Source organism: Vipera berus (genome assembly GCF_964194415.1).
Source record: "Vipera berus genome assembly, chromosome: 1".
NCBI lineage: Eukaryota > Metazoa > Chordata > Lepidosauria > Squamata > Viperidae > Vipera > Vipera berus.
The window spans coordinates 306,377,674-306,404,816 of NC_138202.1; the positions used below are offsets into that span (position 1 = coordinate 306,377,674).

At 39.3% G+C, this 27,143-nt stretch overlaps 1 protein-coding gene across 3 annotated transcripts in view; it reads left to right on the forward strand.

Moving 5' to 3' along the window:
• ENAH (ENAH actin regulator) overlaps positions 1-27,143 on the forward strand; it is an 80,207-nt gene that overhangs the window by 20,010 nt on the left and 33,054 nt on the right. For all 3 annotated transcript variants that reach the window (XM_081313376.1, XM_081313377.1, XM_081313378.1), the window contains exons 2-4: positions 6,565-6,730; positions 19,936-20,113; positions 23,133-23,217. In XM_081313376.1, the coding sequence (XP_081169502.1) occupies positions 6,565-6,730; positions 19,936-20,113; positions 23,133-23,217 (429 nt within the window). The remainder of the gene's footprint in view (positions 1-6,564; positions 6,731-19,935; positions 20,114-23,132; positions 23,218-27,143) is intronic.

Genomic DNA, 27,143 nt, shown 5'->3' on the forward strand with positions numbered 1-27,143 from the left:
AGCTCCGAGCTGCTTTGGAAGCACCAATCAGCTGGAGCCAATCAGCTGGAGCCCTGCCGGCTCCTGGAGCTTCTGCCGAGGCCAGACAGTGCTGCCGCTGCCTCTCCCTCAGGCTTGGGTCGCTTCTACTCATTCCCCTCCCCCGCTACACTTCTCTAGAATGGTCGCATACCATCTGCCACGTGGCAAAGTACCACAGGTTGAAAAGCCCAGCTTTATTGCATAGACTAGCGCAGGGGTGTCAAACTCAATTTCATTGAGGGCCGCATCAGCATTGCGGTTGCCCTCAGGGGGCCGGGTGGGCGTGGCCTACTGGGTGGGCGGGGCTAGAGTGCATATGGCCTACTGGGTGGGCATGGCCAACTCTGCATCATTCGCGTCAAGGGTGCCTATGGGGGCCTGGGCAGGAGTGGGACAGATCTGAGGGTCTCTGGCAGGAGGAGGGTCTCTGGGCCAGGGCCAAGGCAGTGGGGGCCGTTCCCTCACTGTTTCCAGGATGGCTTCGTGGGCCGCATGAAACCACTTCACGGGCCGGATCTGGCCCCCGGGCCTTGTGTTTGACATGTCTGGACTAGCGGTTCCCAACCTTTTCTATACCCCGCACCCCTAGAACATTTCTGATATACTCTCACACCCCTTTGAAAAGTTTGAAATAACAGCAAACAAATTATGCATATACACTATAATTTTGAAAACCCAAGTTTTTGCACCCCTTGGAATATTGTCTTGCACCCCTGGTTGGGAACCCCTGGCATAGATCCTTGTTAGGCCCTCTGGCTTCCATAGTGTTTATCTCTACCATACAATTGCTAAAGTTCATTTGCTTCAGAGCCCATTTAATTAAAAGGTATATGCTGACGGGACCCTAGAAGTGGGCCTCTGTCGCTGTATAATCCCTCTGGAATGATATTCTCCCAATTTTATGTGGCTCTTACTTGGACTCTATTTAAACAAGTCTTAAAAATCTGACACTCAAGCCTTGGGCTAGGGTGGACCCTTTGTTGAAAGTTTGGTCTTCATTTTATAAAGAACTTTGGCTCTGTTGAACTTGAGGGTAGAAATAAATTAAGTCTTTAGATGTTAAAGAGTGGATTCCAGACATTTATTCTCTATCTTTGAAATGTTCTTAAACAGCATTTTGTTTTTATATGGTCTACATTTAATAATGTGTTAAAAGAACTGAGCTTGCTATATATTGAGCAGCTGCCATATAATAAATTGCCAACATTGCTAGTAGTTATTTATATAGTATATGTTATTGTGAGATGCCCAGAGTCAGTTCGAGTTTGGGGTGTGAGTGCCTAAATTGAGTTTAATTAATATTTTTAGCTGGGATTTGTTATATGGATCTTTTTTTCTCTTTCTTTTTCTTTTTTCAGTTCATTATTTTATTATATTATTGTTGTTGTATTACTTTGCCATTTAATTTTACCTATGAAATATTTTAAAAAATCAATATTCTTTAATTAATTGTTTTGAGTGAATGGAAATGATACATAGAATGAGTCTCTCTGTGTAACAGCTTTGCAAACCATTCTCTATGATCGTGGATAGAGAACATAGGATTCAAAGATTTGAATTGAGCTGGAGGCCGGGAATCTTTTGAAGGAATTTAAATGGAGAGTTCTAAATGTGGAGAAGATAAAGAGAGTGAAGCAGAAGAATATGTACAGAAGAGTGTGGAATGTGGAAAGAAAATTGTGGAAATGGAAAACAAGAAAGAATAAGGAAGGGAAATTGAAACCGAAGAAAGAAAGAAAGACATACTTCTAGCATGCAGCAGAGAAATTGTGAGAATGTGAGATGAGAGAGCCATACAGACGAAAGAACGGACATTTTTTGTATGAGATTAATATAGAAAGTAAACGGTGAGAAAGCATAAATGGGGCAAGAGGTCTAAAGAAATCAGTAGAAATCAGTGACCTCCTGCATCATTGCCTGTGGAGAATAAAGAAGGGATGGTGTTAGGGAAAAATAAAAGAAAGTTGCTGACATTAGTGAGGAGGAGGTTCAGACTCATGGGTGAGGGAGGCTGTGTGGGAACTGCTGCAGCTACCACTGCTGGCAATTTATTATACAGCAGCTGTTAAATACTGAAGTTCTTCAAAAACATTTGTTAGGAGACCATAGAACCTGGCATGTGTGACTGTCAACAAGCAGCTGCTTGGCTCCCTCAGAAGACACATCCAGCAAAGTGTTAAATGGGGAATTAAGTGGAAGGCTCCCTGTTTTCCAGAACGGAGGCAAGAACTGAGCAGTGAATTAGAAGGGGCATTAGAGTACAGTGGTATCTGATTGACTGAGGAAGTAGATTTGTTTGTTGGAAAGAAAAAGTACAGAATGGAAGGTGGTGAGCTAATTGGAGGTGGTGAGCTAATTGGACTGGAGAAGTTGGTAGTGAATTGGATAAAGTATGTGCTGGAGTTTTTATGCCTCTATAATTTGAGCAGTGTGGATGGACTGGTGTTGGTGTCAACGAAACTTCATATGTGGTGATATTAGACTATCATTCCATCCAGAATACTAGTTCTGGAAAAATTTCCCCTTATATGACCTTGGTGAGAGCAGATCCTGGGTTGGAGAGATAAGGAATTTGTAGAAATACAGGTTGATAGACATTGTCTTCGATTGCAGTGAAGGCTTTTGCATAATCACTTCTATGCAAGCTTCAAGCCTTTCCTGTATCGGGTGGCTTTAATTGTTGTCACCCATGCCCTTTCTGCTGGATTGTTGTAGGGTGCTGCCCTTGAAATCATCTGGATGCTTCAGTGGGTGCAATATGCAGCAGCCTGTTTCCTCTTGTAATACTTCTACTGCAGAAACTGTTTCCAAGTACAGTTAAGATGCTGCTTATCATGGATGGGTAGATTCAACTTTGTCAAGGCAGGTAGAGAAATAATGTAAGTGCCTTTGCATAGTTGAGTCTGCCCTTCCAGTAAGATCTGGGATTGAGACTTTGTTGTGGATTCTACCAGTGAAGAAATGCTATCTTAAATGACTCTGGGTTAGAATTTTCTCAGCAATGTTTTCTTTACATGGCATAGCTTACTCTGGATAATCAAACTACCCCTTCTTTATTTTTGGAGAACTGTAAAATGTGTTTGAGGACAGGTAAAATCATATTGCCCAAATGGTGCTGCATTGGACTGACGGTTTATCATTAATTTGTTTTAATCTACATAGTTAAAATTGTTTAAAGAAATTAAGAAATTTCTTTAAAAATTTTTTTAAAATGACAGCTGCCCTCAGGTGACCCTGAGGACATAGATAAACTTCCAAATGGCCTCAGCAACTCTCTAAAAGAATGCAAATGACCAGCTGTCTGGTCCTGCCATTTCCCACCATCTAGTCAGAGCTGAAGAAGCTTCTTGGATGAAAAGCGAAACGTCTTCAAGAAAAACAAAGTCCAGTTGCCTTGTGAAAAAAGCTCATTTGGGACAACCAGGACCTGGATGACTGAGAATCTCCATAGACAGGTTTACTGTGGACAATATATTCGATTATCATAAGTTCCATAAAAGCATTATGTATTATGGACCAGTATATAATGATGAATATGGGTATGTTGTTGGAAGACCTGGTTGGGACAGAACATCCTGGGCAAGACTTAGATGATTGTTGACAGTTCACACCAACCATGGCACACAGTCAGATATAGTGAACACTGTCGTTATTAACAATAGTCACTTTTGGTGCTACCTAATTATTAAATAAGGCTGCTTCATATGTCGTTATTGATAACGGATGCTTTGGAGAAATTTATAATGGTTTAGATGCCAGTTGGGTGACTTTGGGCCAATCATTCTCACAGGGTTGTTGTGAGGAAAATAGATGTGTTGGATATTTTTGCTGCCTTGAGTTAGTTGTAAAAATAATAAAGGTGGGATACAATTAAATAAAAATAATCCTGTTTAACTGAATGGAGCTTCCTTCCTAAGCAGAGAAATGCATGATTATATTCTAACTAACTAAAAATTAACTTCCAAAGTAGAAATCTGTATCTCAGCTGCATAAATGTTAAAGAGCAGGTAGAAAGCTGATTATACTTGTTTTTCAATAAGATGTGTGTAAATGACTGGGTTTCAGTGCCCTTTAAGGATGCCATGACCTAACTCTTTTGAAAAGCCTTTTATTTTTAAAAGCCAGATTTTTATTGATCTGGAAGTCAAACTGTTAGAGCCAAAAAAAGCTAAGCAAATAACAGGTGGGAAACTATGTATCAAATACCATAAGCTAGTTTGTCTCATTCACAACAGATGTCCTTGAAGTTTCTTTGAGGCTGAACTAAGTAGACATTGTTTCTAATTTTTCTGGTTCATTTTTTATTATGCCTCTAAAGTCATAGTAGTAAGCTTTCCTTGTAGAAGAATAGAACTTGAATGGTGGGCAGTTTATATTAAAAATGCAGAGGGATGTGGTATAGTTTCTTGGCTTAGTACAGTGTTATTTATTTTCTAGATTTGAATCAACATTTTGTTTACACTATCTTAAATTCATGAAAATTTGTCTCTGGAGTTATATTTAAGTTTAATAAATAAATGAATAAAAACTGATCTATGTACTACTAAAACTCTTGTGTCTGTTTGTAACCTTTAATTGGGCGAAATGGTGCACCGTAGGGCAACAATTTTTGAACCAAGGTACCTCAAATGGGTTAAATTACAGAATGTCAGGACCCATTATTCCTGTTGGAATGAAATTTGGGAAAGTTGTGGCTGCTTCAATGCTGCCATAGACAGCTGTGGTCATTTCCAGCACTCCCTGACAACTTCCCACAAGCAAAGTCTTTGATTGTTGGGAGCTTGCAGGGAGTGTTAAAAATGGGGAAGCAGCAGGAAAGGTTACAAGTTGTTTGGATAGTTTCCCCAACCCATGCAACCTTCTTAATCCTTCTGTGCTTGCACTGCGTTGGCCACTCATACACCTCCATGCACTCTTCCTGATCTGTGTCATCACCCCCGGTGCACCCTCCTGACCCACTTAATACCTTTTGATGTCCCTGTGCTTTTTTCCTGACCTGCAACACACCCTTGCATGCCCTCCCCGCCCCTGCAGTTTCCCATGCACACCTGCATACTTTTTCCAACCTCTTCATTGGGGAGGAAGTGCAGAGGTGTGCAAAAGGCACTACGGGGTGGGGAGTGTGCAGGGGTGCACGGTTGTTAGGTAAGAAAATGTCTCTGAAATGATGACTCAAGGGTCATGGATTTTCTGATATACTGTAAAATTATCGTAATGCTTTACTAAATGGCAGACTTCTTGAAATAAAACATCTGTCTAGAATTTTTTTTTTGATTATGATGCTCAGAAAAAAATGACTATATAGTTTTTAGGGGTAGTTCTGAAAAATATAATTTCAGCCTTTGATTTTAGATGTAATTAATGATACATCTATTTGAATTTCTTATTTTGATTAAATGGCAACATATTGACCCCTCTGCACAAGCATTTAACAGCTGGTGTGGGGTTGTCCACTACTCCTATAGTGTTTCAAAGTTGTCACTTCATTTGTCCCATATTGGCATGTATGGAAATTTATTGAATTAATTAAGCAAGTATATGTGCTGTTTGTATTGTATTCAGCTTTGCCTGTTATCTTCAGTTGCTAACTGTGTCTCACATTCGGGCCAAAACCATTTTGGACCAAAGAAGTTGATGGCCAAAGTTGAAGCTGATGTGATATGTCCACATTAATACAGAAGAAAAAAGGAAAATATACATGTTCCTCTGTCTCCAACTTTTGCTAAAGAATGAAGGAAAAATAAATATCAACTAAAGCAGTGGAGAAGGAAAAAATAGGCATTTGGGTAAAGAAACCATCATGGTGGCCAACTTTTAGCCTGTGGTTTGTTTTCTTATCAGTCTTTTTTTATGACTAAATCTATATTTTTAAAGGCTAGTAACTATTAAGAGGGTTATAATTATTTTCTATTAGAGCTGTGAACCTTATTACTTGTTATTCTTATCTGGACTAAGTAATGGTCATATAGGATTAACATGAAGAATAGGTGTTCAGGAACAAATAGGTTATTTAAAAGTTTCTTCCCTAAGAAAAATATAATATAATTATCAAAATAAAGAACTATTTGAGAGGTCCTTGGTGCTCTCTGAGCTTGCTTGTTTTCTTGCAGACATTTCATTACCCAAACTAGGTAATATCAGGATGTTATCTAGTTTGGGTAATTAAACATCTGCAAGAAAACAAGCATGCTCAGAGAGCATCAAGGACCCCCTCATGTCAACCCTGACCTATAAATGTTGTTGTTGTTGTTAGTTGCGAAGTTGTGTCCAACCCATCGCAACCCCATGGACAATGTTCCTCCAGGCCTTCCTGTCCTCTACCATGTTGTCCTTTAAAGAACTATTTATATCATGTGACACAAAATTTAACCAAATAGGACATAAGTTCTTTTCAGTCAAATAAAAGCAATTCTAGAATTGAGTTTGATGAGCCGAGTTGAATGCCATAATAAAGTCTTTGTCATAGGATGCTATTTTCATGAAAACATTCCAGATTTATGCTTGTACTCTATTCTACCCATTTATTTTTCTTTGCCTTAATAGTGAGCAGAGCATCTGCCAAGCACGAGCTGCTGTAATGGTCTACGATGATGCCAATAAGAAGTGGGTACCAGCTGGTGGGTCTACTGGATTTAGCAGAGTTCATATATATCATCATACAGGCAACAATACATTCAGAGTAGTTGGCAGGAAGATTCAGGATCATCAGGTGAGTTATTTAATAATCTTTTTTACAAATAATAAACATTGTCTTTTTAGTTGATTACAACCAGTGCAAGGAGAAAACGGATGAAAGGGAAGTTTACTGTATTATTCAGACATTAATGTTTTCTAAAAAGCCTTGGTGCAACAGTGGGCTAATGCCTCCCTAAGTAACACCAGCTGCCTGCAATTAGTGCAGGTTCGAGTCCCACCAGGCTCAAGGTTGACTCAGCCTTCCATCCTTCCGAGGTAGGTAAAATGTGGACCCAGATTGTTGGGGGCAATAAGCTGACTTTGTAAAAATGCCGCTTGGGGGCCCCCGAAAGCCCTAATAAGCAGGCATATACATAGAATGAAGGCTATTGCTAAGCACATTGATTTGTGCTTCTTAGATTGTAAGCCGCCCTGAGTCTTCGGAGAAGGGCGGGATATAAATGGGATTAAAAATAAATAAATTAGGAAACCAATTAAAATTTGTTATATTGATCAGATAATATTAACTGAAGTAAGTGGCTGAGTGTTGGAAAAGTAGTGGCTGAGTGTTGGAAAAGTAGAATATAAGGAATATTATAGGATTGGTTGGGACCAATATTTCATGTACTGATTTATCCAAGGTATTTTTTTGGTCTCCATCTTCTACTTAGAAATGTTCCTTTTGATTAAAAAAACAACAGATTGTTTTGTTTAAAGACTTTTTCATCCTTCCATTAATAAATTAGTTTTGATAATTTATTTATGCTCTCAGGGTTATTTCAATACTGTAGATCTTACTGAAAATATTCTTGCCTCCATAAATAAGAGGATGTATGTTTCCAGAACTGAATTGTTATTGGGGTACAATTTTAGTTTTATATTTATTTCATGGGGAAATCAGAGACTCTGAAAGTTAATATTATAATAATTTATATAATTATATTTGCTATGGCAGATTATGGATCTGAACAAGGGCCTGATTGCTTGCCTAATTGCTCTGGGCTCTGTACAATAGGACAAGGAAGGGAGTTCCATTTGGGGACACTGCTATGTTCACTGTTTTCTCAGGTATACCAGTTTCCCTCATTGCATACCACTTTACCTCATAGGATTTGGTTTTGATTCTGTGCATAACTCAATCTCAGATCCTGAAGTTGAAACTCAAATACTTTGGCCACCTAATGAGAAGGAAGGACTCACTGGAGAAGAACCTAATGCTGGGAAAGGTTGAGGGGAAGAGAAGAAGGGGACGACAGAGAATGAGGTGGCTGGATGGAGTCACTGAAGCAGTAGGCGTGAGCTTAAATGGACTCCAGAAGATGGTAGAGGACAGGAAGGCCTGGAGGAACGTTGTCCATAGGGTCGCGATGGGTCGGACATGACTTCGCAACTAACAACAACAATAACTCAATCTAGATGGCTCTTGATCAAAAGCCATCAGTCTTTCAGAATACATGCACCCATACCCAGGATTTGTCTCTAGCCATCATTATGCACACTACCAATGTTCCTGCCAGAGAAGAATTGTAGGCCCCAGCTTAAAGCTTCAGATTATGTTTCTGATTTTGATATTCCCTCATATCATTCATGAACAGCCTGGTTTTTTCCCCCTAAATTAAAAAAATGTGGCTTCTGCCATTTATTTTATGGAGTTATCATGCTATCTTCTGGGCTAAGCTCACCCCAAATCACCCTGTCATTTCTAAGGCATCTCCCATGTTACACCATACTTTTATCTTCTTTTCTAGTATTTTAAAATACAGGCTCTGAACTTGCCATTACCATCCTACCTCTCATTTTTTAGGATAGTATTAACTACATCTGTCCTTTCCCTCTTGCAGAATGTGATTCATATCCATAGACTTGCAGGATGATACATTAATATACCTATGGTATTTATCATTAGTCTTTCGCTGGTTTATCGTAATAGATCCATTTATCTATCTTTTGTTTTACTATTTGTCATTTCTGAGGCAAGAGGTTTTTTTTATAAATGCATGACATACATTCTATTTCTCTGCTTCCTTGGTATCATTTTATTCCCTTATCTAGATAACAGGCTTTTACTGTCTATTCTCATACTGATCTGTTACTTAGCTTACGTATTTCTCTTTGTATAGCATGTTAGCCTCCAGATTAATTATGAGAACTCTTCCATTGTTCTCTTGCAGTTTATGTAGTTCACAGGCACAATATACCACTAGAGGAGATGTTTTCCTACTGTTGCTGCAATTCCATTTACCTCAAGCTTTTCTACATACCGTTTTCCCCCAAAAATACGACCTAGACATAAGACCTAGCTTATTTTGGGGGGGGGGTTGGGCTAATATAAGACCTACACCAAAATGTAAGCCCTACTTAACCCCACCCACTCTGTCGCACTGTAGTTTTTTTTGGCAGGCCTCCCCCTGCCTTACCTGCTGCCCGTGCCGCGGCTCAGCTAAATTGTTCAGCTGCGGTGGGCTGCAGTTCCCATCAGCTTCAGGAAACCTTAGGTCAGGCTTCTCGCAGCTGAAGCAATCTGGCTTGCCCAGGGTCAGGTCGGCTGTCGTGGGAGGTGTGACCTGTCCCCATCCTCCAGCTCTGCTGCACATGCAGGATGAACCTCCCACGACGGCCAACCTGACCCTTGGCAAGCCGGATTGCTTACAGGGAGAGGCTGCGCATTGCAGGAGGACAACTGCAAAGGGCACGCCCAGATCCCTGAAGCTCCTGGAGGCTCCAAGTGCTGCTCTTCGTGCCACTCAGTTTCCCACCCATCCCTGCCAGGCTGATATGGTGGGCAGGACTGCCTTCCTTCTTCCCCGCTGCTGCATTGGCAGCTGACGCTGTCCTCTTGAGAGGCGGCGAGGCGATTGGACGGCAGCCACACTGCGAATAGGGATAGACCATCCCCCCCAAAGCACCACCGAAAACAGTGAAGCAAACACACAGAGAGACGTGGGACCAAAAACAGCGGCGTGAAAAGGGCGCATATGGATCCCTGCAGCTTCTAGAGGCTCCGAGCACAGCCCTGGGGCGGCCATGCTGGGCGGTGGCGGGAAGGGCGCCAGAGGCTCAGGGAGGGAAGGTGGTGAAGCGGGTGGGTGGCACGCACGTGCCCTTCTTGTGCCAGGCCAGCCCCTGCAGCCCTGGGGTGGCTGTGCTGGGCGACGGTGGGAAGGGCGCCGAGATCTGGGTGACCAGGCTGGAGGCTCAGGGAGGGAGGATGGTGAAGCAGCCGGGCATCCTGCTGTCAGCATCCATCAATTCAATTCAATCAATTCAAACTTCGCAAGATCTTTTTTTTTCACGAGAAGTTGGAATTGTTTGAATTGACCTTTCCCCCCCCCCCCCCAACAAATTTCTTTTGTTTTCCTGCATGCGACGGCAGCAGATCATGAAGGAGAAATGGTACGGGCGTGGGAGTCAGGTGAGGAAAGGGATGGGTGCTGACAGCAGGACACCCCCCCCTGTTTTACCACCCTCCCTCCCCGAGCCTCTGGTGCTTCACCTGCCGCTTTGTTTGGCCTGGCCACTCCCACCTCAGCACCCTTCCCACTGCTGTCCAGCACGGCCAGCCCGGGGCTGCAAGGGCTGGCCTGGCACAGGAAGGGCACACACTCTGTCCTGCCACCACGCTCTCGTCGATGTGTTGCTTCTCTACCCCATGCACAGGCCCTGCCCCACCCTCACTCGTGATCCACCAGTACTGGCAAAAAGTAAGCCCTCCCCAAAAGTAAATCCTAGTGCTTACTTAAGAGCCCAAAAGAAAGTAAGACCAGGTCTTAGTTTTGGGGAAACACAGTAACATCTCCGTAAAAAAAATAAAACATTGTTTTGGATGTCAGTTGCAATGTATATGGTAGTGTTGTTTGGTCATTTTGCTTATGTTTAAATATGGCATCTCTGTTTTTCTTTGGACACAGATATAATATAGCTCCTCCTTTAGGTTCTACTCTCGTTCAAGGAATCCAGTTGATGGCTGGTTTCAGTCTTATTTGTTTGTTCTATTTCAACATTTCTGAACCATCCCATCTCCCTCCTATAGAGACCCTGGATGGTGTACATTAACCAACAAAATATAAAACAGTATATAAAAATTAAAATGTTAAAAGTTAAAATTTTAGAACTAATTTTTTTTTTTAAATTGTAAATTTTTAAGGAGACAAGAATAATTAAACCCTGATAAAAATTAGCTGACAAAGGCAAAGAGCAGGGTGTCATGGCACCAACCAGCCCTACAAGTATAATAATAATAATATAATAATAATAATAAGTTGGAAGGGACCTTGGAGGTCATCTAGTCCAACCCCCTGCTCAGGCAGGAAACCCTATACCATTTCAGACAAATGGCTGGCCAGTCTCTTCTTAAAAACTTCCAGTGTTGGAGCATTCACCACTTCTGGAGGCAGGTTGTTCCACTGGTTAATTGTTCTAACTGTCAGGAAGTTTCTCCTTAGTTCTCGGTTGCTTCTCTCCTTGACTAGTTTCCATCCGTTGCTTCTTGTCCTGCTTTCAGGTGCTTTGGAGAATAGCTTGACTCCCTCTTCTTTGTGGCAGCCCCTGAGATATTGGAACACTGCTATCATGTCACCCCTCACCCTTCTCTTCGTTAAACTACACATACCCAATTCCAGCAACCGTTCCCTATATGTTTTAGCCTCCTGCCCCCTAATTATCTTTGTTGCTCTTCTCTGTACCCTTTCTAGAGTCTCGACATCTTTTTTACATCGTGGTGACCAAAACTGGATGCAGTATTCCAGGTGTGGCCTTACCAAAGCATTGTAAAGTGGTATTAGTACTTCACTTGATCTTGATTTTATCCCTCTGTTAATGCAGCCTAGCACTGTGTTGGCTTTTTTGGCAGCTGCAGCACACTGCTGGCTCATATTTAAGTGATTGTCTACTAGGACTCCGAGATCCCTCTCACAGTTACTACTATTGAGCAAGGTACCACCTATACTATACCTGTGCATTTGATTTTTCCTGCCTAAATGTAGAACCTTACTTTTTTCACTCTGTGGTACTTTGGGGTCCCCACACACAGCCACAGAGCCATGTTTTAACTCCCTTTCAGAAGGCCAGGAAAGTGGGGCCCCATCTCAAATATTCCATTGAGTGTGGGCAGAGGCAGAGAAGGCTCTCTTTCTTGTGTAATTGAAGGGGTCTGCAACATGCCTTTTCCAACTGAGCCAATGGGACAGGCCAATGTGATGGGACAAAGCTGGTTCCAGAGATAGACTGGCTCCATACCATGTAGGACTTTATAGATCATAACCAATAACTTGAATTGGACCTGGAAGTCTTCCTGGAAATGTTTCCTTCATGTCTATCAAACTTTTCCTTGGAAACTGGATGTGAAACAATTATGCCTAAACTATTAAGGAGATGGACAGTTCTATTTTTTGGTTGAAACTCAGTTGTCATCTTGTTTTGGCAGTGGCCACATCTGATATCCGTATGAGAATTAAGTCTCATGATGCCTCTCTTTCCAAGATTTATTGTCAATGCTGATACATCTTGGTTTATAAAAGTAGTTGAGTCATCTGCATCCAAAACACTTAGTCCAGGACAACAATAAACAAAAAAACTTGAGTTCAGTGCAGCTTGGAAGGTATTCTTAGACATTCAAAACTAACTTCTGAGAGGTTGAGGTTGTATCAGATAAACTCACGGTCCTTGGAGCTGTGATGATTTTTAAATCACATTCCTAGTCTATTTATATACTGAACTGTTGTAAGTTACACTCTTATGGAAAAGTGCTTTTGTAGTTTAAGATTTTTGTTATGTTCTCTGTACAATATCAGTGGATACAGGTACTCCTTGACTTACGACTATTTGTTTAATGACAGTGCTAAAAAATGTGACAACTGACCATTGGACTTATGATGGTAGCAGTGTCCCTGTAGTCACAGGATCAAAATCAGGATGCTTGCTAACCGGCATGTATTTACACAGCTGCAGTCTTCTGGGGTCATGTGATCATCATTTATGACCTTCGCAGGGGATATTCAACCAGCAAAATCATTTGGAGTCAAATTCACTTAACAGTCTGCTTAACAATCATTGCAAAAGAGGTCATAAAATTGGAAGCTACTCACTTAACGACTACATTGCTTAGAATCTCGGTTATAGTCCTAAGATAAGGGCTACTTACTCATTCAGAATAAGCTAAGGAAAGCTGTAAGAGTTAAGTTCCCCCCACTGGGACCCAATCTCCTGTTCATTTCTTTAAGTTTGAAAATGCTACTACCAATATTATTTGATATATTCTCAGTTTAAATATCACAGCAATTATTTTTAAAAAATGGTTCTTTGGTTGTTAAATTTGCCATGTCTGAGTCTCTGGCATCTCCTCTATGCTCACTGAGTACTCTAGGGTAGTGATCATTGGATACGCAACAATTATGGGAACAAATGTCTTCCCTTAAGTGAATGCTGCATTGTATACTTTGTGCTTAAGGAAGAGACATATTAGGGACGCGGTGGCTCAGTGGGTTAGGACGCTGAGCTTGTCGATCAGAAGGTCGGCAGTTTGGCGGGTCGAATCCCGAGTGCCGCGTAACAGAGTGAGCGCCTGTTGCTCGTCCCAGCTTCTGCCAACCTAGCAGTTCGAAAGCACGTAAAAATGCAAGTAGAAAAATAGGGACCACTACAGTGGGAAGGTAACAGCGCTCCGTGCGCCTTTGGCATCTATTCATGCCGGCCACATAACCACGGAGACGTCCTCGGACAAGTGCTGGCTCTTCGGCTTTGAAACAGAGATGAGCACCAGCCCCTAGAGTTGGAAACGACTAGCACGCATGTGCGGGGGAACCTTTACCTTTACCTTAAGAGACATATTAATAATAATTTGGATAAAGCATTAGCCCATATTGCTTTAACTTAATCCAGCAAATCCAAGGAACTGCTTATTACAGCTGGGACCATAGATTCGAGATCAAGTTCTGGAGACAGCATATATTATACTAGACAGGGCCAGCCTTTTATGAAGGAATCTTCACACCTTTATTGCACAATGGAACCAAGTGCTAAAATATGTGTTGCTGAAGTATTGGATCTCCCTATATGTTTTTGGTTTCTAATCATTGCACAATAGCATAATGTCTCAAACTTCCCTTCTTAATATATTGGTATTGTATCTGTGGATTTTTGTATTCAGAAAGGTTTAAGATTCTCTAACCAGTAGGGTGAGGTCAAGACGAAAAAGGAGTCTTGATTTAGTTTCAGAATCCTCATATGTGATCTCTGCTTCTTTATGCCTATGTCAGAGATTAGTACACTCTGCCTCCTACAGATTCAAAGCAGATTCTCTAAGTAACTACAGTGCATTCAGAAAATATTCAGACCCCCTTCACTTTTGTCAATTTTGTTATGCTCCAGCCTGATTCTACAATTGTTGAAATTCATTTTTTTCTCAGTAAAAACAGAATTTTATGACAAAGTAAAAACAGAATTTTAGAATTGTCTGTAAAGTTATTAAAAAGAAAAAAACTGAAATATTACTTTGAAGGAAGTAGTGATATGGATGCACCACCTGCTTTCAAGGAAATGGTGATGTGCCCCCTTCTCAAGAGGCCATCCATGGCCCCTAATGGTTTTAGACAATTTTTGTCCAGTTTCCAACCTTCCCTTTTTAGGAAAAGCTGTTTGGTGCTTAGTTACAGATAGCCCTGGATGAAGCAGATTATTTGGATCCTGTCTAGGCTGGATTCAGGCTGAGGTACACTACTATGGTAGCACTGGTTGGCACTTTCAGATTGGAGGTTTTAAGACAGAGATAGTGTAATTGTAACTGTCCTTGATCTCTCAGCAGTTTTCAGTTCCATAAACCGTAGTATCCTTCTGAGCTGGCTTCAGGGACTGGAAGTGGAAGATGCTGTTTTTCTCCTTTCACCACAGCCACTTTTATTCAGTGTTGGTGGGACAAGAAGAGTTTGAACCCTAGGCCCTGCAATGTAGGGTGTCTGAGGGCTTGGGCTTTTCTCCTCTTCAGCATCCACATAAAACAATGAGTGAGATCACCTGCCAGCATACAATGCTGTTATACTACCCCTGATGAGGCAACTGATTGCAATCACGCTACTGAACAAATGCCTGGAGGTTAGGAGGATCTGGATGGGAAGAACAAACTTCGATTCAACCCTGGGAAGACGGAGTGGCTTTTTGGCCTGTTGAGGTCTAATTATATGCCATCTTCTACTCTGAATGGGAGTTCCCTGGATAGAGCTGGTGTGCAGATTGGAGGTGCTGCTATACTCGCATATACTGCTTGATGAGCAGGCGGCAGCTGTGGGTAGGGAATTTTTAGCCCACGTTTGCCTTGTCTACCAATTGTGTCCTTTTCCTGGACTGGAAACAGTTCAATTGTGATAGTCACTTCCTGTTGGATTCCAGCAATATGCTGTACATGGGGCTACTCATGAAGACCACCTGAAAGTTACAACTGGTTCAGAATGCAGTGATGCATGCTGTGTCGGGTGCCCCTTGGTTTGCCCATATTATATCCCTGTTGTGCGCTTACTCCCAGTTTCTTTCCAGGTACAATTCAAGGTGCTGGTTATCACCTTAGAAGTCTTCATATCACGAGACCAGGCTATCTGAGGGTATCTGTCCATCTCACCAGAGTGGAGAGGGTAGGCATGCTCCAGGTTCCTTCCCTTAAACATTGCCACTTGCAGGTCGTTGGAAGTGTGCCTGGCCCTACCCTTTAGAACATCCTCCCTCTTCACATTTGACAAGCTCCTGCCCCTTTAACATTTCCAAATGTTAGGTATTTTTGAACTTTTCTTGGCTATACCAATACCAACAAAAAGGATACTTCAAAAGCCCGCATAAGAATAGAAGTTCACACAGATGTTCAGTTGACATAGAAAAAATGGGATTTTTCAAGACACTGAGTTAAAGTGAAAAAATCATTGCGTTTGTTTTATCAGATTGATTTTTTTTTAAAAAAACGTGCTGTCAGATTGGTATTTGATTTTTTGGGATGACATACGGTAGATCTTTTTCAGAGTGATCTGTCTTTACCTCCTCAAAAGTGCACTTCTCATCCACCTTGCTGCTATTTATTCTCTTGTCTTTCCTTCTAACATGCTCTGCATTTTAGTTTTCTCAAGAGAGCTGGGTCTTTGCATAATATGCCCCCCAATACTAATAATAATAATTTGCAGACTCAAATTATCCTACTTTGGATGCATTATAAAAAAAATCAAGGTCTCTGGAGAAGGTTCTAATTCTGGGAAAGATGGAAAGAAAGAGAAGAGGACATCTAGGATTAAGGTGGTGATGAGTGCATCATTGTCAAATCTGAAGGACTAGGATAGGAACAGATTGCCAGGGAAAAACTTTATCTGTATGGTTGCTAATTGTGACCCCCACAATGGCATATAGTCAGATGATTTGAATCTGGTTATTTCTATTTTGAGTGCAATAATTAGTTTATTTTGCTGTCCCTTGTATAGATTTTTCCCAAGACCAAAGTTCTTCTATCCTGCTTCTTCAAAGTTCAGTTTTTGTTTCCATAAAGTGGCACAGGGAAAACCATTATTGATATGATCCTAGTTGTTGTATCCATGTCATCTGGATATCATTTGCAAACCTTTCTTTGCATTTGCCAAATGCAAGTTTGTGATGTATTTGTTTTTTTCCATAAATGTTTTATTTTATTCAGAAAGTTAGAATACAAACTCCAAAGAAAAAAGAAATCTTACAAAAACAAAGAAAAACATTAAAATGTGCATTAGAAAAGGAAAAAGACAAAGACGCATATACATAAATTGTCTACCCAGTTGAATACTGATAAATATATTGCAGCAATAATAATTTCCTCTCTTGTGAAGCAGGTCCACAATTTATAAACTTCTAAAAATCTGTTTGCAACCAATTTGACCAGTTAACTATCTACTGTATATACAAAGGGTAGTTAACAGGTAACCTTCAAAACTCTGTTAACAATCTATTATTGTATTTAAATTGTAAGGGGTCTACAATGGTTTCTTAGCTACCACAAATCACAATCCTTATCTCTGATCCATCCAGTACAAAATATCCTTGTTTGATTCTTAATAATAAATTTTTTTCCTTAAGATTTTGGTTGGTATCTTTTCCAACAATTGCATCTCATTCCCCAGTCATAAGTCTCTATTATGGTATTAAGTATCTCCACAGCATTTGTTGTTCAGAAAAGCTTCTTGTAAATAAAAACACAGCATCTCGTCAATTGGTTTCTGATTAAATATAATAAATCCACTATCCAAACTCCAGCCATCTACTTAAGAAAGCTCAGTGCATCACTGATCAGTTCTATCATCTCTGATTTTTTTGTATGCAAAAGATCTGTAATCTTTCAGCCTTGTTCTCCAAGCCTGCAGTTCTCAAACCAGCCTCTTTTTCCTTCACAGCTCCCAACAAAAGATTAGGTTCCAGTATATTTGATTGTGAATTTAGTTCAGCTGCTGTTATTTGTATTTGGGTGTTGTCTTGAGATTGATTTAAAGCCTTTGTTAATTTATCAAACTTTTTATCTTGTAAGTTAAAAAGCATTTTTCCAAAGGCTTCCCAAAGGGCTTTATCTCTTTTTGTAGACATTGTAAATATATAATGTCTAGTATTCAAATCCTTGATTTATTGTTTACATTTTAATATAGTCCAAAACTCTTTTGTAGTTGAGCTTTCATGATAAAAGCATAAACTGTTTAATTCTCAAGGACAAGAGAAATAAATGTAGCATAACAGAATGACCACAGAGAAAAATTGAGATAAAATTTCCTACAATAAAATGTAGTTTAAAAAAAGGAAATTTCCCATCAGAAGTTTTTTAAAAAATCAGTTTTTAAAAACTAGTACAATACATAACTTCTTGTAGTAAAAATGCAGTATAAATGTAAATTAAAGCAGATAACTTTCATTATCCAAGGATGAGTCCTCCTTACAGGAAAAATGAAAGTGATTTAAAACTCTGAAATAAACAGAAAAACAATGAAAAAAAGTTTATGTTAAAATCCAGCAGAAGGATAAGTCAGCATTCAACTAGTCAATTAACAGTTAAAGATATAAATCAAAAAGTAAAGAAAACTTTAAAATGTGCAGTTAAAGCCAAAACTTGTTTAAAGATAACAAACAGTTGAAAGGAAAAGATGGAAGACCCAGTCCTTCAATCTCTGCTACTTAAAATTGGGATCGTCAAGATCCCTTTTCCCAGCAGGTACATGATCATCCGAGGGCCAGCTCAGATCATTCCTTGCTGCTCCCATTCATGCACTGTCAAATAGTCAGCTTTGATGGTATTAAACAGCTGCTTGTTGGCAGGAGACAAAAATCGCCCTGCTGCTCAGCACGCCATCTTGGGGGAAATCTCGTTTGTGATGTATTTCTTGATTACTGGTTTCTTTAGTGTTAATAGTTGACAACTTTTATTTTTATTGTCAATTCTACGTTTGGTAGCTTTACCTGTTGTCATTAGTTTGTACGCCCATTCTTTTCACTGTGTTGCTTCACTTTCATGCTACAGCTTGCAGATAGGTTATGTTTTCAACTTTCAAAGTAGCGTAAACAGCATAGATTATTGATGTTTCTACTTGCAGTTTTAAAACCACACTCATCCAATCCAGCCTTTCTCAATATTTATTTAGGACGTAGTTTGAATAAGTAAGGGGAGAGAACACAGCTTTGTTGCATACCTTTGCTGACTTGGACTCATGTTTTGCCATGTTCCATCTGGACTGTTGCTTCCTGACCTGTCTGTAGGTCTTGCATTATGGTATTTACATTTTTCCTAGGGACATTGCACAACTTGACGTGGTTAACCAAATCAGAGGTATTTCTATAATACATGAAGCATGCATTGTCTTATTTTTTATATTATTTAGCTTTTGGATTCATTCACTATGTGTCATCAATAATGTGTCTTATTCCTTGCCTTTTTCTAAAGCCAATGGGTACTGGTGTGAAAAGACTGGGGAAAAGAGATTCAAAACTTTTAAGGAGATCCTAATTTAATGAACTTAGTAACAACAACAACAACTAATAATAATAATAATAAAAAAGGTAAAGGTTCCCCCGCACATGCGTGCTAGTCGTTTCCGACTCTAGGGGCCGGTGCTCATCTCCGTTTCAAAGCCGAAGAGCCAGCGTTTGTCCGAGGACGTCTCCGTGGTCATGTGGCCGGCATGACTAGACGCCAAAGGCGCACGGAACGCTGTTACCTTCCCACCGTAGTGGTCCCTATTTTTCTACTTGCATTTTTACGTGCTTTCGAACTGCTAGGTGGGCAGAAGCTGGGACGAGTAACAGGCGCTCACTCTGTTACGCGGCACTCGGGATTCGACCCGCCAAACTGCCGACCTTCTGATCGACAAGCTGACTAATTCAGTTGAGCTGTGTAATGAGGCACAGCAAAGATTGCTTTTCAAGAGTTACTAAACAGTTAACAGTATCTGAATGCCTTACCCATTTCTTCAAGAGTTGAGAGTTCTGAAGTGCAGGCCATGTATGTTTCCGGTACTCCGGAAGATACTTTAGGACAACGTTTTTTTCATTGTCTTTATACATATGTAAAAGTTGTTTACTGATTGCATCTCTATATGACACAATCATAGAAAAACAATTAGATTGTTTACTTACAATTTTTAGTGCTGTCCTTTTATTGATACAGCCTGTCAATCTTCAAATAGTCTTTTTTTCTGACCTACTGTGGAAGGGAAATGGATGTGGGAAATGAAACTGTACTTATGAGCAGGCAGACCCAGAGGATAGATGCACAGATAACATCCTGAAAAATCACAGTTAACACATACACAGCCTACTTTTGACACAAAAGGTTACATACAAGCATTTTTATACCTTTATACCTTACTTTGGAATGCAACTCAGCTTTTTATATGCTAAAAAATGCTTTTATGTGTTATTAGTCTTGCATGTTTCTAGAAATCATCATTTCTGGTAGTTCCATCATGAATAAATCCAAAGAAAATCTGTGCTTAGGATCCTTTTAGGATCTCATGCAGATATGGACTTTTTCTATTATCCTTAGCATATGGACTTTTTCTTTTATGATTTATCCCATCCTATTTGTAATTATAGTTAAATATTCATGTTTAGCAACTATTTGGAAGATTGTATACTAAGTATCATTGTGTTATTTTAGAGTTTTCAACTACATAACTAAATCCATTTAATTGTTTTGGAACAAGAGAGTAAAATGGTGTGCATTATAATAAACCCAATTAAGGCATAACTTTTCCATTGCTTGTTTAGGTGGTAATCAATTGTGCCATTCCAAAAGGATTAAAATACAATCAAGCAACACAGACTTTTCATCAGTGGCGGGATGCTAGACAAGTATATGGTCTCAACTTTGGCAGCAAAGAGGATGCCAATGTCTTTGCAAGTGCCATGATGCATGCCTTAGAAGTGTTAAATTCACAAGACTCTGGTAAGGGTACTATTCATTTCTATAGCATTTCTATATTAATTTCTGTGTATCCGATATCTATATTATAAACTGTTTTAACTTTTAAATGGTGATATAGACAGTTTGTAATTTATATCTGAATCTGAAAGTGTATATTTCCAAACTGAGATGTTTCATGTACACTATGTACCATATTCTATATACAATTTCATAAGGAAAATAATAAACCCAACAATTTCATAATTATAACTTTCTCCTTTTTAGGCTTTCCTTATTGGAGACAATTATAGTTAGAAAAATGTAATTACATATGTAGATATGATCATCTAGGCTCCACAAATATTAAAGACTGATTTGATTTGGTATCATAAAGAACATTAAAAATGTACTTCAGAAATTTGCTTCAGAAATCAGTAAATAGGACAATTCATTCTGGGTAGCTTTATTTCTTTTCTGCAGCCCACCAAAAACTTTGATGTACTACTTATCAGCATATTCAGGTTGATTTAATCAGTACTCATGAGAGCCAGTTACTGTTTCTTGAAGCTCCAGCACATTCTTATCTAAGAGGAAGAAACCATGTCTCAAAAGACATATTAAGAGCATCTACATAAATTTTTAATGGCTTCAAATCATGAGAAAGCAGTTTTAAAATTACAAGCACATCCAAAGTTGATGGATTCTCTGGGGTCTCTGAATCTTCAGAGAAATCTAGAGTTAAAATAGCTTTTTGAAGTTCCTTGGAGACTGGGACTTTTAATTTAGATACAGATTCAGCTCGCTTAAGTGCAGCTGCAGCTTCTTATTGTTTTCTTTCTTCAAAAAGAGACCGAAGTAGGAAAAGAATTTTTCCTGTTGGCATGATTTTGGATCATTATCTCTTTAAAGAAGTGTGAGCTAAGAAGAAGATACTAACAATATTACAATTACCAAACAGTTTGGAATTAACAGAAAACTTCAAAATTGGGAGGGGAATAACAGATCAGGCAATCACCATAGCGAACCATTATAATTTCTAGCATCTTATACCACTGATTGCAGCAGTTGTAGCTGCTGATGGTTTAAGTTCATTAATTTGGAGGGTCTCAGATTGCCCTAACTTATATGTTGCCTGAAATCCATGTGAACTTGAGCATGGGGCAGCCTTCAATTTTAAAATAATAAAAATCCTGCAAGTCTAGTGAATGAGGTAAAAGATGTTTCCATTGTTTGGAAAAAAGCAGACGGTTTTATTCAACATTCTAAATTTTCAAATCTGTAAATTTATTAGTCTCATGAAACAAAGAACACCTTTTTGAAAAATAGTTGGCTCTTAAAAGGTTTCATGCTATTTAAAAAAGAGGCTTCTTATTTGGTAGAAATCATTGTTTAAAATACAGCATTAAAGTATTCTCATATTTGCCATCTACAGAGATGTACTGTAAAACTTTTAAAATGTACTGTAAAACTTTTCAATAAAAAAAAGAAATACCAGCAAGATTAGACAGAAAGATTGGTCTGTATATCTAGTAATGAATATGTGAATGATACTGACTAGTTTAGTTTTTGTTCAATGTATTAATCTCAACTGTCTTCCTAGGCTTGGTTAATATATAATACAACTTCTTTCATTCTTTTGCTTTTTAACTATATTGTGTATATAAACCATCCTTCTCTTTTTTTAAGAGGAAGAACTTTTAAGAACCTTTTTAAGTGTGCAACTTTTCCTTTCATGGTTGTCTATTAAAATATAGAAACCCTGTATTGAGTGATATTTATTTATTTATTTATTATTTGGATTTATATACCGCCCCTCTCCCGAAGGACTCGGGGCAGTGTACAGGGCAATTAAAACACTATATACAACACATAATATACAAAAATTAAAATAAATTAAACCAAGTAGCCCTAAACAATAAAACACGTTCTAAAATTTAAAATCTAAAACCCCAGTCCCTCAGTCCAGGTCGGCAAGTTCAAATAGCCAAGTCTTCAGGTCGCGGTGAAAAGAGCAAAGGTCAGGAGCCATCCGGAGCTCAACAGGAAGCTGGTTCCAGAGGGCAGGCGCGCCCACAGAGAATGCTCTCCCCCTGGGGGCCGCCAGTCGACATTCCCTGACCGACAGCACCCTGAGGAGGCCCTCTCTGTGGGAGCGCACAGGACAATGGGAAGTTAACGCCGGCAAAAGGTACTCCCATAAATAATCCGGGCCCATGCCATTTAGGGCTTTATAGGTCATCACCAGCACCTTGAATCTCACCTGGAAGACAACTGGAAGCCAATGCAGCTCACAGAGCAGAGGTGTTACATGGGAGTATCGGGAGACCCCCATCACAACTCACGCGGCCACATTCTGCACCAGATGGAGCCTCCGAGTGGTATTCAAGGGCAGCCCCATGTAGAGAGCGTTGCAGTAGTCTATCCAAGAGGTCACGAGCGAATGAGTGACTGTGCGTAGGGCATCTCGGTCCAAATAGGGCCGCAACTGGCGCACCAGGCGAACCTGGGCAAAAGCCCCCCTGATCACAGCTCCTATATGATCATCTAAACTGAGCTGTGAGTCAAGGAGGACACCCAAGTTGCGAGCCCTATCTACGGGGGGGTAACACCTCACCCCTATAGATAAAGATGGAATAGAGTGCATCCTTACTTGCCTTCAGAAATCATTCTGATTCTTCTGTCAATCATACCTCCTTTTCCCCTCTATCAGCATTTGATTTAGGTGAATACTTGACTTCAAACTTTGCTAGCCCAAAAACAGAAGGCAGTTTTGTAGGGGTACCAAATTTGATGAGCTGAATATGCTTTTATTTAAAAGTATCAGAAATAACACATTAGTACAGGGGTCTTCAAACCTGGCCCTTTTATGACTTGTGGACTTCAACAGTGTGCCTGGCTGAGGAATACTGGGAGTTGAAGTCCACAAATCATAAAAGGGCCAAGTTTGAAGACTCCTGCATTAATACAAAGTCAAAACTTGATGGAACTTTTTTTTAAAAAATGGATCATTTTTACAAATGATATTGTAATAAAATATAAAATATAACTTAACTTTCCTCAGGTCCAACGTTGCCTCGACAAAATGCACAAATTCCCCCACAAGTGCAAAATGGCCCAGCACAAGAAGATTTGGAAAACCAGAGAAGGTTAGTTTTAAAAAGGAAACAACTATTGAAATACATTTTTTGCTGTTCTCCGGAAACTTAAGGGATTTTTTGTTATACATTGCTTGATGATGAGTGCTGAATATTTAAACTTTTACATAGCCTTTTGTGTAATTGGCAGATACTATCCAATATTTTTGAATTTTGCATTTTTATGCAGCTCAAAACAAATAATTGCTTTTGATTTGAATGTAAGAATGTCCAGGAAGGAGGATTCAAGGTTCGTGTGAACTCAGGGAGGCCTGGAAAAGAGGGTATGTGTGAACACCAGGAGGCCAAGAAAGAGACTGTGAGATGTGGGTAAGTTCAGGGAGACCTGAGAAAGAGGGTGCAGGTTGCTTGAAAGTGCCACATGGAGGCTGGGAAAAAACATGTTTGATTGAAGGGGAAAGAACAACATGGTGTATGCAAGTGAAGAAAGATGGAGGGGAGAGATTTATCCAAGAGACTTATAACCTTTCCTGATGGCTTATCTTTTGGCTTGCTTGTGGAATCTGGCAACAAGGTTGCAAATGGTGAGCATGTGAGCATGGGATGCTGTAACGCGTTGTTAATGCAAGCTAGTTGCCAACTACTCAAATTTTGTTCACATGACTGCAGGAACACTGCAACAGCCAGAACTTTGAGGACTAGTCATATGCCTCTTTGTTCATTTTCTACATAGCTTTAAACAGTTGCTGAACAAATGGTTGTAACTTGAAGACACTCTGTATATGAAATGGTGTTACCTACTGTATGTGCCTGGGTTTGGCTTTTATGGTCATTCACTCACACACATAGCCTGTGAAGCATGAGGCTTGTAAGCCCCCTTTGTTTTCTACTTGGTTCTCTAGGAAGATGCAACTAAAGCAGACAAACACACACAGAACTACACAGTGATACAGGTGTCCAAGCAAGTTTTAAACAAGACAAACATTAATTTGGGTTAAAGGGTGCAATTTTCAAAAAGTTCTGATTGTTTATTCATTGATGGTTTGAAATTACAACATGCTAAACAAAAGAACTGACCATTACTCCAGCCATTGCAGTGCCTCCATGGTCATGTGAACAACATCTGAGTGCTTGGCAACCAGCTTGCAAGGAGTAGAATAGAATAGAGCTGGAAGGGACCTTGGAGGTCTTCTAGCTCAGCCCCCTGCTCAAGCAGGAAAACTGATTGCAGTATCCTACGGTCATGTGATCACCATTTGCAACCTTCCCTCCTTGCTTTCCATAAGCAAACACAATGGGGAAGCTGGCAGGGAAGCTTGCAAGTCACTTGGGTAAAACTCCCCTTTCTCACACACCCCAACTTTCTTCACTCCTATGTATCATATTCTCCTTTCCCCTTTGCTTGCACTTGTTCCTTGGCCCTCCTGCACCTACCTTCACATTACCCACCCACAAATGCCCTCTTACTTGGGCTGCTCTGTGCTCACACATGTCCCCTCCCCTCTTTCCCTGTCCTCTTGGTGCTTGCACACATCCTGGCCCTCACTGTTCTTGCATGCACTTGCACGCAGTCAAACCCTCTTTCTCCAGCCCCTCTGCACTCAACCCCTCAGAATGGGACAACTCGCTATGGCCAACTTACTGCACGACAACTTGCTGTGGGACAATTCAGCAAATTAATTTTGACGGAACACTGGCCAATAATAATAAAATAAAATGGATCCAAAAAAATAAAAGAGTTACAATAATTTTGACAGAAACGTGGCCACCAATAATAAAAGTACCTCAATGAAACGATTAATGCAGTGTTGAATTGTTCCATATCAAGTTGTACCGCAGCAAATTGGCTGCATTGAGTTGTTCTAGACCTAGACCCTACCCTACCATGCCCTCTTTGTGCCCTTCTTCTTGAGCTTCCTGGTGTTCACACATATTCATGTACCCAGTGCCATTCTTCTCCAGCCTTCCTGAGCATGTGCAGCTTTTGCTGTCACATCCATGTGCTCTTAACCTAGTACTCCTATTACTTCGCATTTCGCAACTGGTCCTAGTTGCAATTCTAAATTGAAGACTATTTGTATTTGAAAGAATCAGATTTCAGTAGCATCATTCATTTGTTAATACAAATGCACAACTGTTTGGATGTAGTGAATGCAATGGAAACTAACAAAAAATCCTGGTTGTGTCTGTTCACTAAGCCCAGAGGTCACATTAATTGACTAGTAAATTATGTTAAAAGTAACATTTTCTTATATAATTGTATATTACAAACAGCATTATTAAAATTATTATAAATTAAAACAGTCTATTCATTATAAGCAGTGTGTGTAAGTAGTATTCTTTTTCCCAGTAAGGGCACATGGTTGTGGGGGGCACAAGCAAAACAGAATGGGTGAAGAAAGGTTGAGAAACATTGGTCTATATATTCTCTATGGATATAATTATTAGAATTTACTTAAAATTCTTAGAATGGAATGGCATAATTTTTGTTTTTAAATAGAACATTTAGTTCATGTTATTACATTGAATGATTCATGATGTTAATATAGTATCCTCGTTAGAAGTGTTATAGAGTCATGAAGGTAAATCATTGCTATATCAGCTGATACCTAGTTTAGTTAATGCCTATAAATAAACTTATTACAGTATGCCAGTACATATAAAGAGGGGAACAGTAAAAAATATATAGACTACAGAATATGAAAGTGTATAGACATCTCTTTAACATTCAGAAACATAATGGACCAAATGTTGATTGGCTTCTGCTGTAAGTAATCAATTGTATTTTGAAGAAAGTTGAATTAGTATTAAACCTTCCATGTAAATAGCAGATTTAACTGAATTTATATTATTGTTCATTGAAAATAAACAATGTTATTGCTTTAAGAAAAATTATCGGGCTGATATGGTTGTTTCACCATGCCGGTATTTTGTTATGTCTGAAATATTTGTATAGGGTTGTCTGTAACAAACCAGAAACATTAGCATTATTTATAATAGTATTCTGCTGTTGATTTTTTTCATAAAGGATTCCTAGGACTGAGAGGGAGTGATTAGCCCAAGATCATCCAGCTGGCTTTTTGCCTAAAGTGGGACTAGAACTCAGGGTCTCCTGTTTTCTAGTCGGCCTTAACCACTACATCATACTGACTCTCTTTTAATAGAGTATAATGTTGCATTATTTTATTTATACTTAAGTATGTTATTTCTCTACAGCTAGATCTTATATCTTTCTGTTTGAATCTGATGATAGACCAAAATGAAGTTACCTATCTATTATCAGGGAATCCCAGTGACTGAGTGAGATATTAAACTTTAAACAAATCTAATCTTAATATTTTCAGTACAAACCAAGTTGAATATAAACATTTTTAGTATTTATGCATATAATAACATCAACATATTTCCATTGTATTTAAAAAGTCATCTTATTAAATCATTATATGTCCTGTTTTCAAGATTCTTATTGAAGCTTAGTTTCCCCTCAGTATTCAAACCACTTTTATCAGTCAGTTTTCTCAAATTCATTACCTTTAAATATCCAAACTTTTCATTTAAATAGACCCTCTCAGTGTTTTAACATTTCATATATTCTAAAAGTATTATATTACTTATATATCTTATTTCTCTTACTATAGGGCCCCTTTACAAGCTTTATCTATTCTTTTGGCTATATTCCAACAATATTTAGTCCTATAATACACCATCTAATAATCTTTCAAATGTTATTTGAACTCAAGAAGGCAAGTCATTATCATCGATATCATTAGTTATTATCTAGTATACACCAAAGCAACTGTCTTCTTGGACAGCTGCAAAGTATTTACAACTTTTAAATATAAAAAAACCCAAACTGAAAAAAAACATAGTACAACGTCACTTAGACTGTGGCATAATTTAGAATTTTACATTTCTCATGTTTTGACTTACTTATATTAAATTTGTAAAATACAATATGCTTCAGCTCTGTTTTCCTT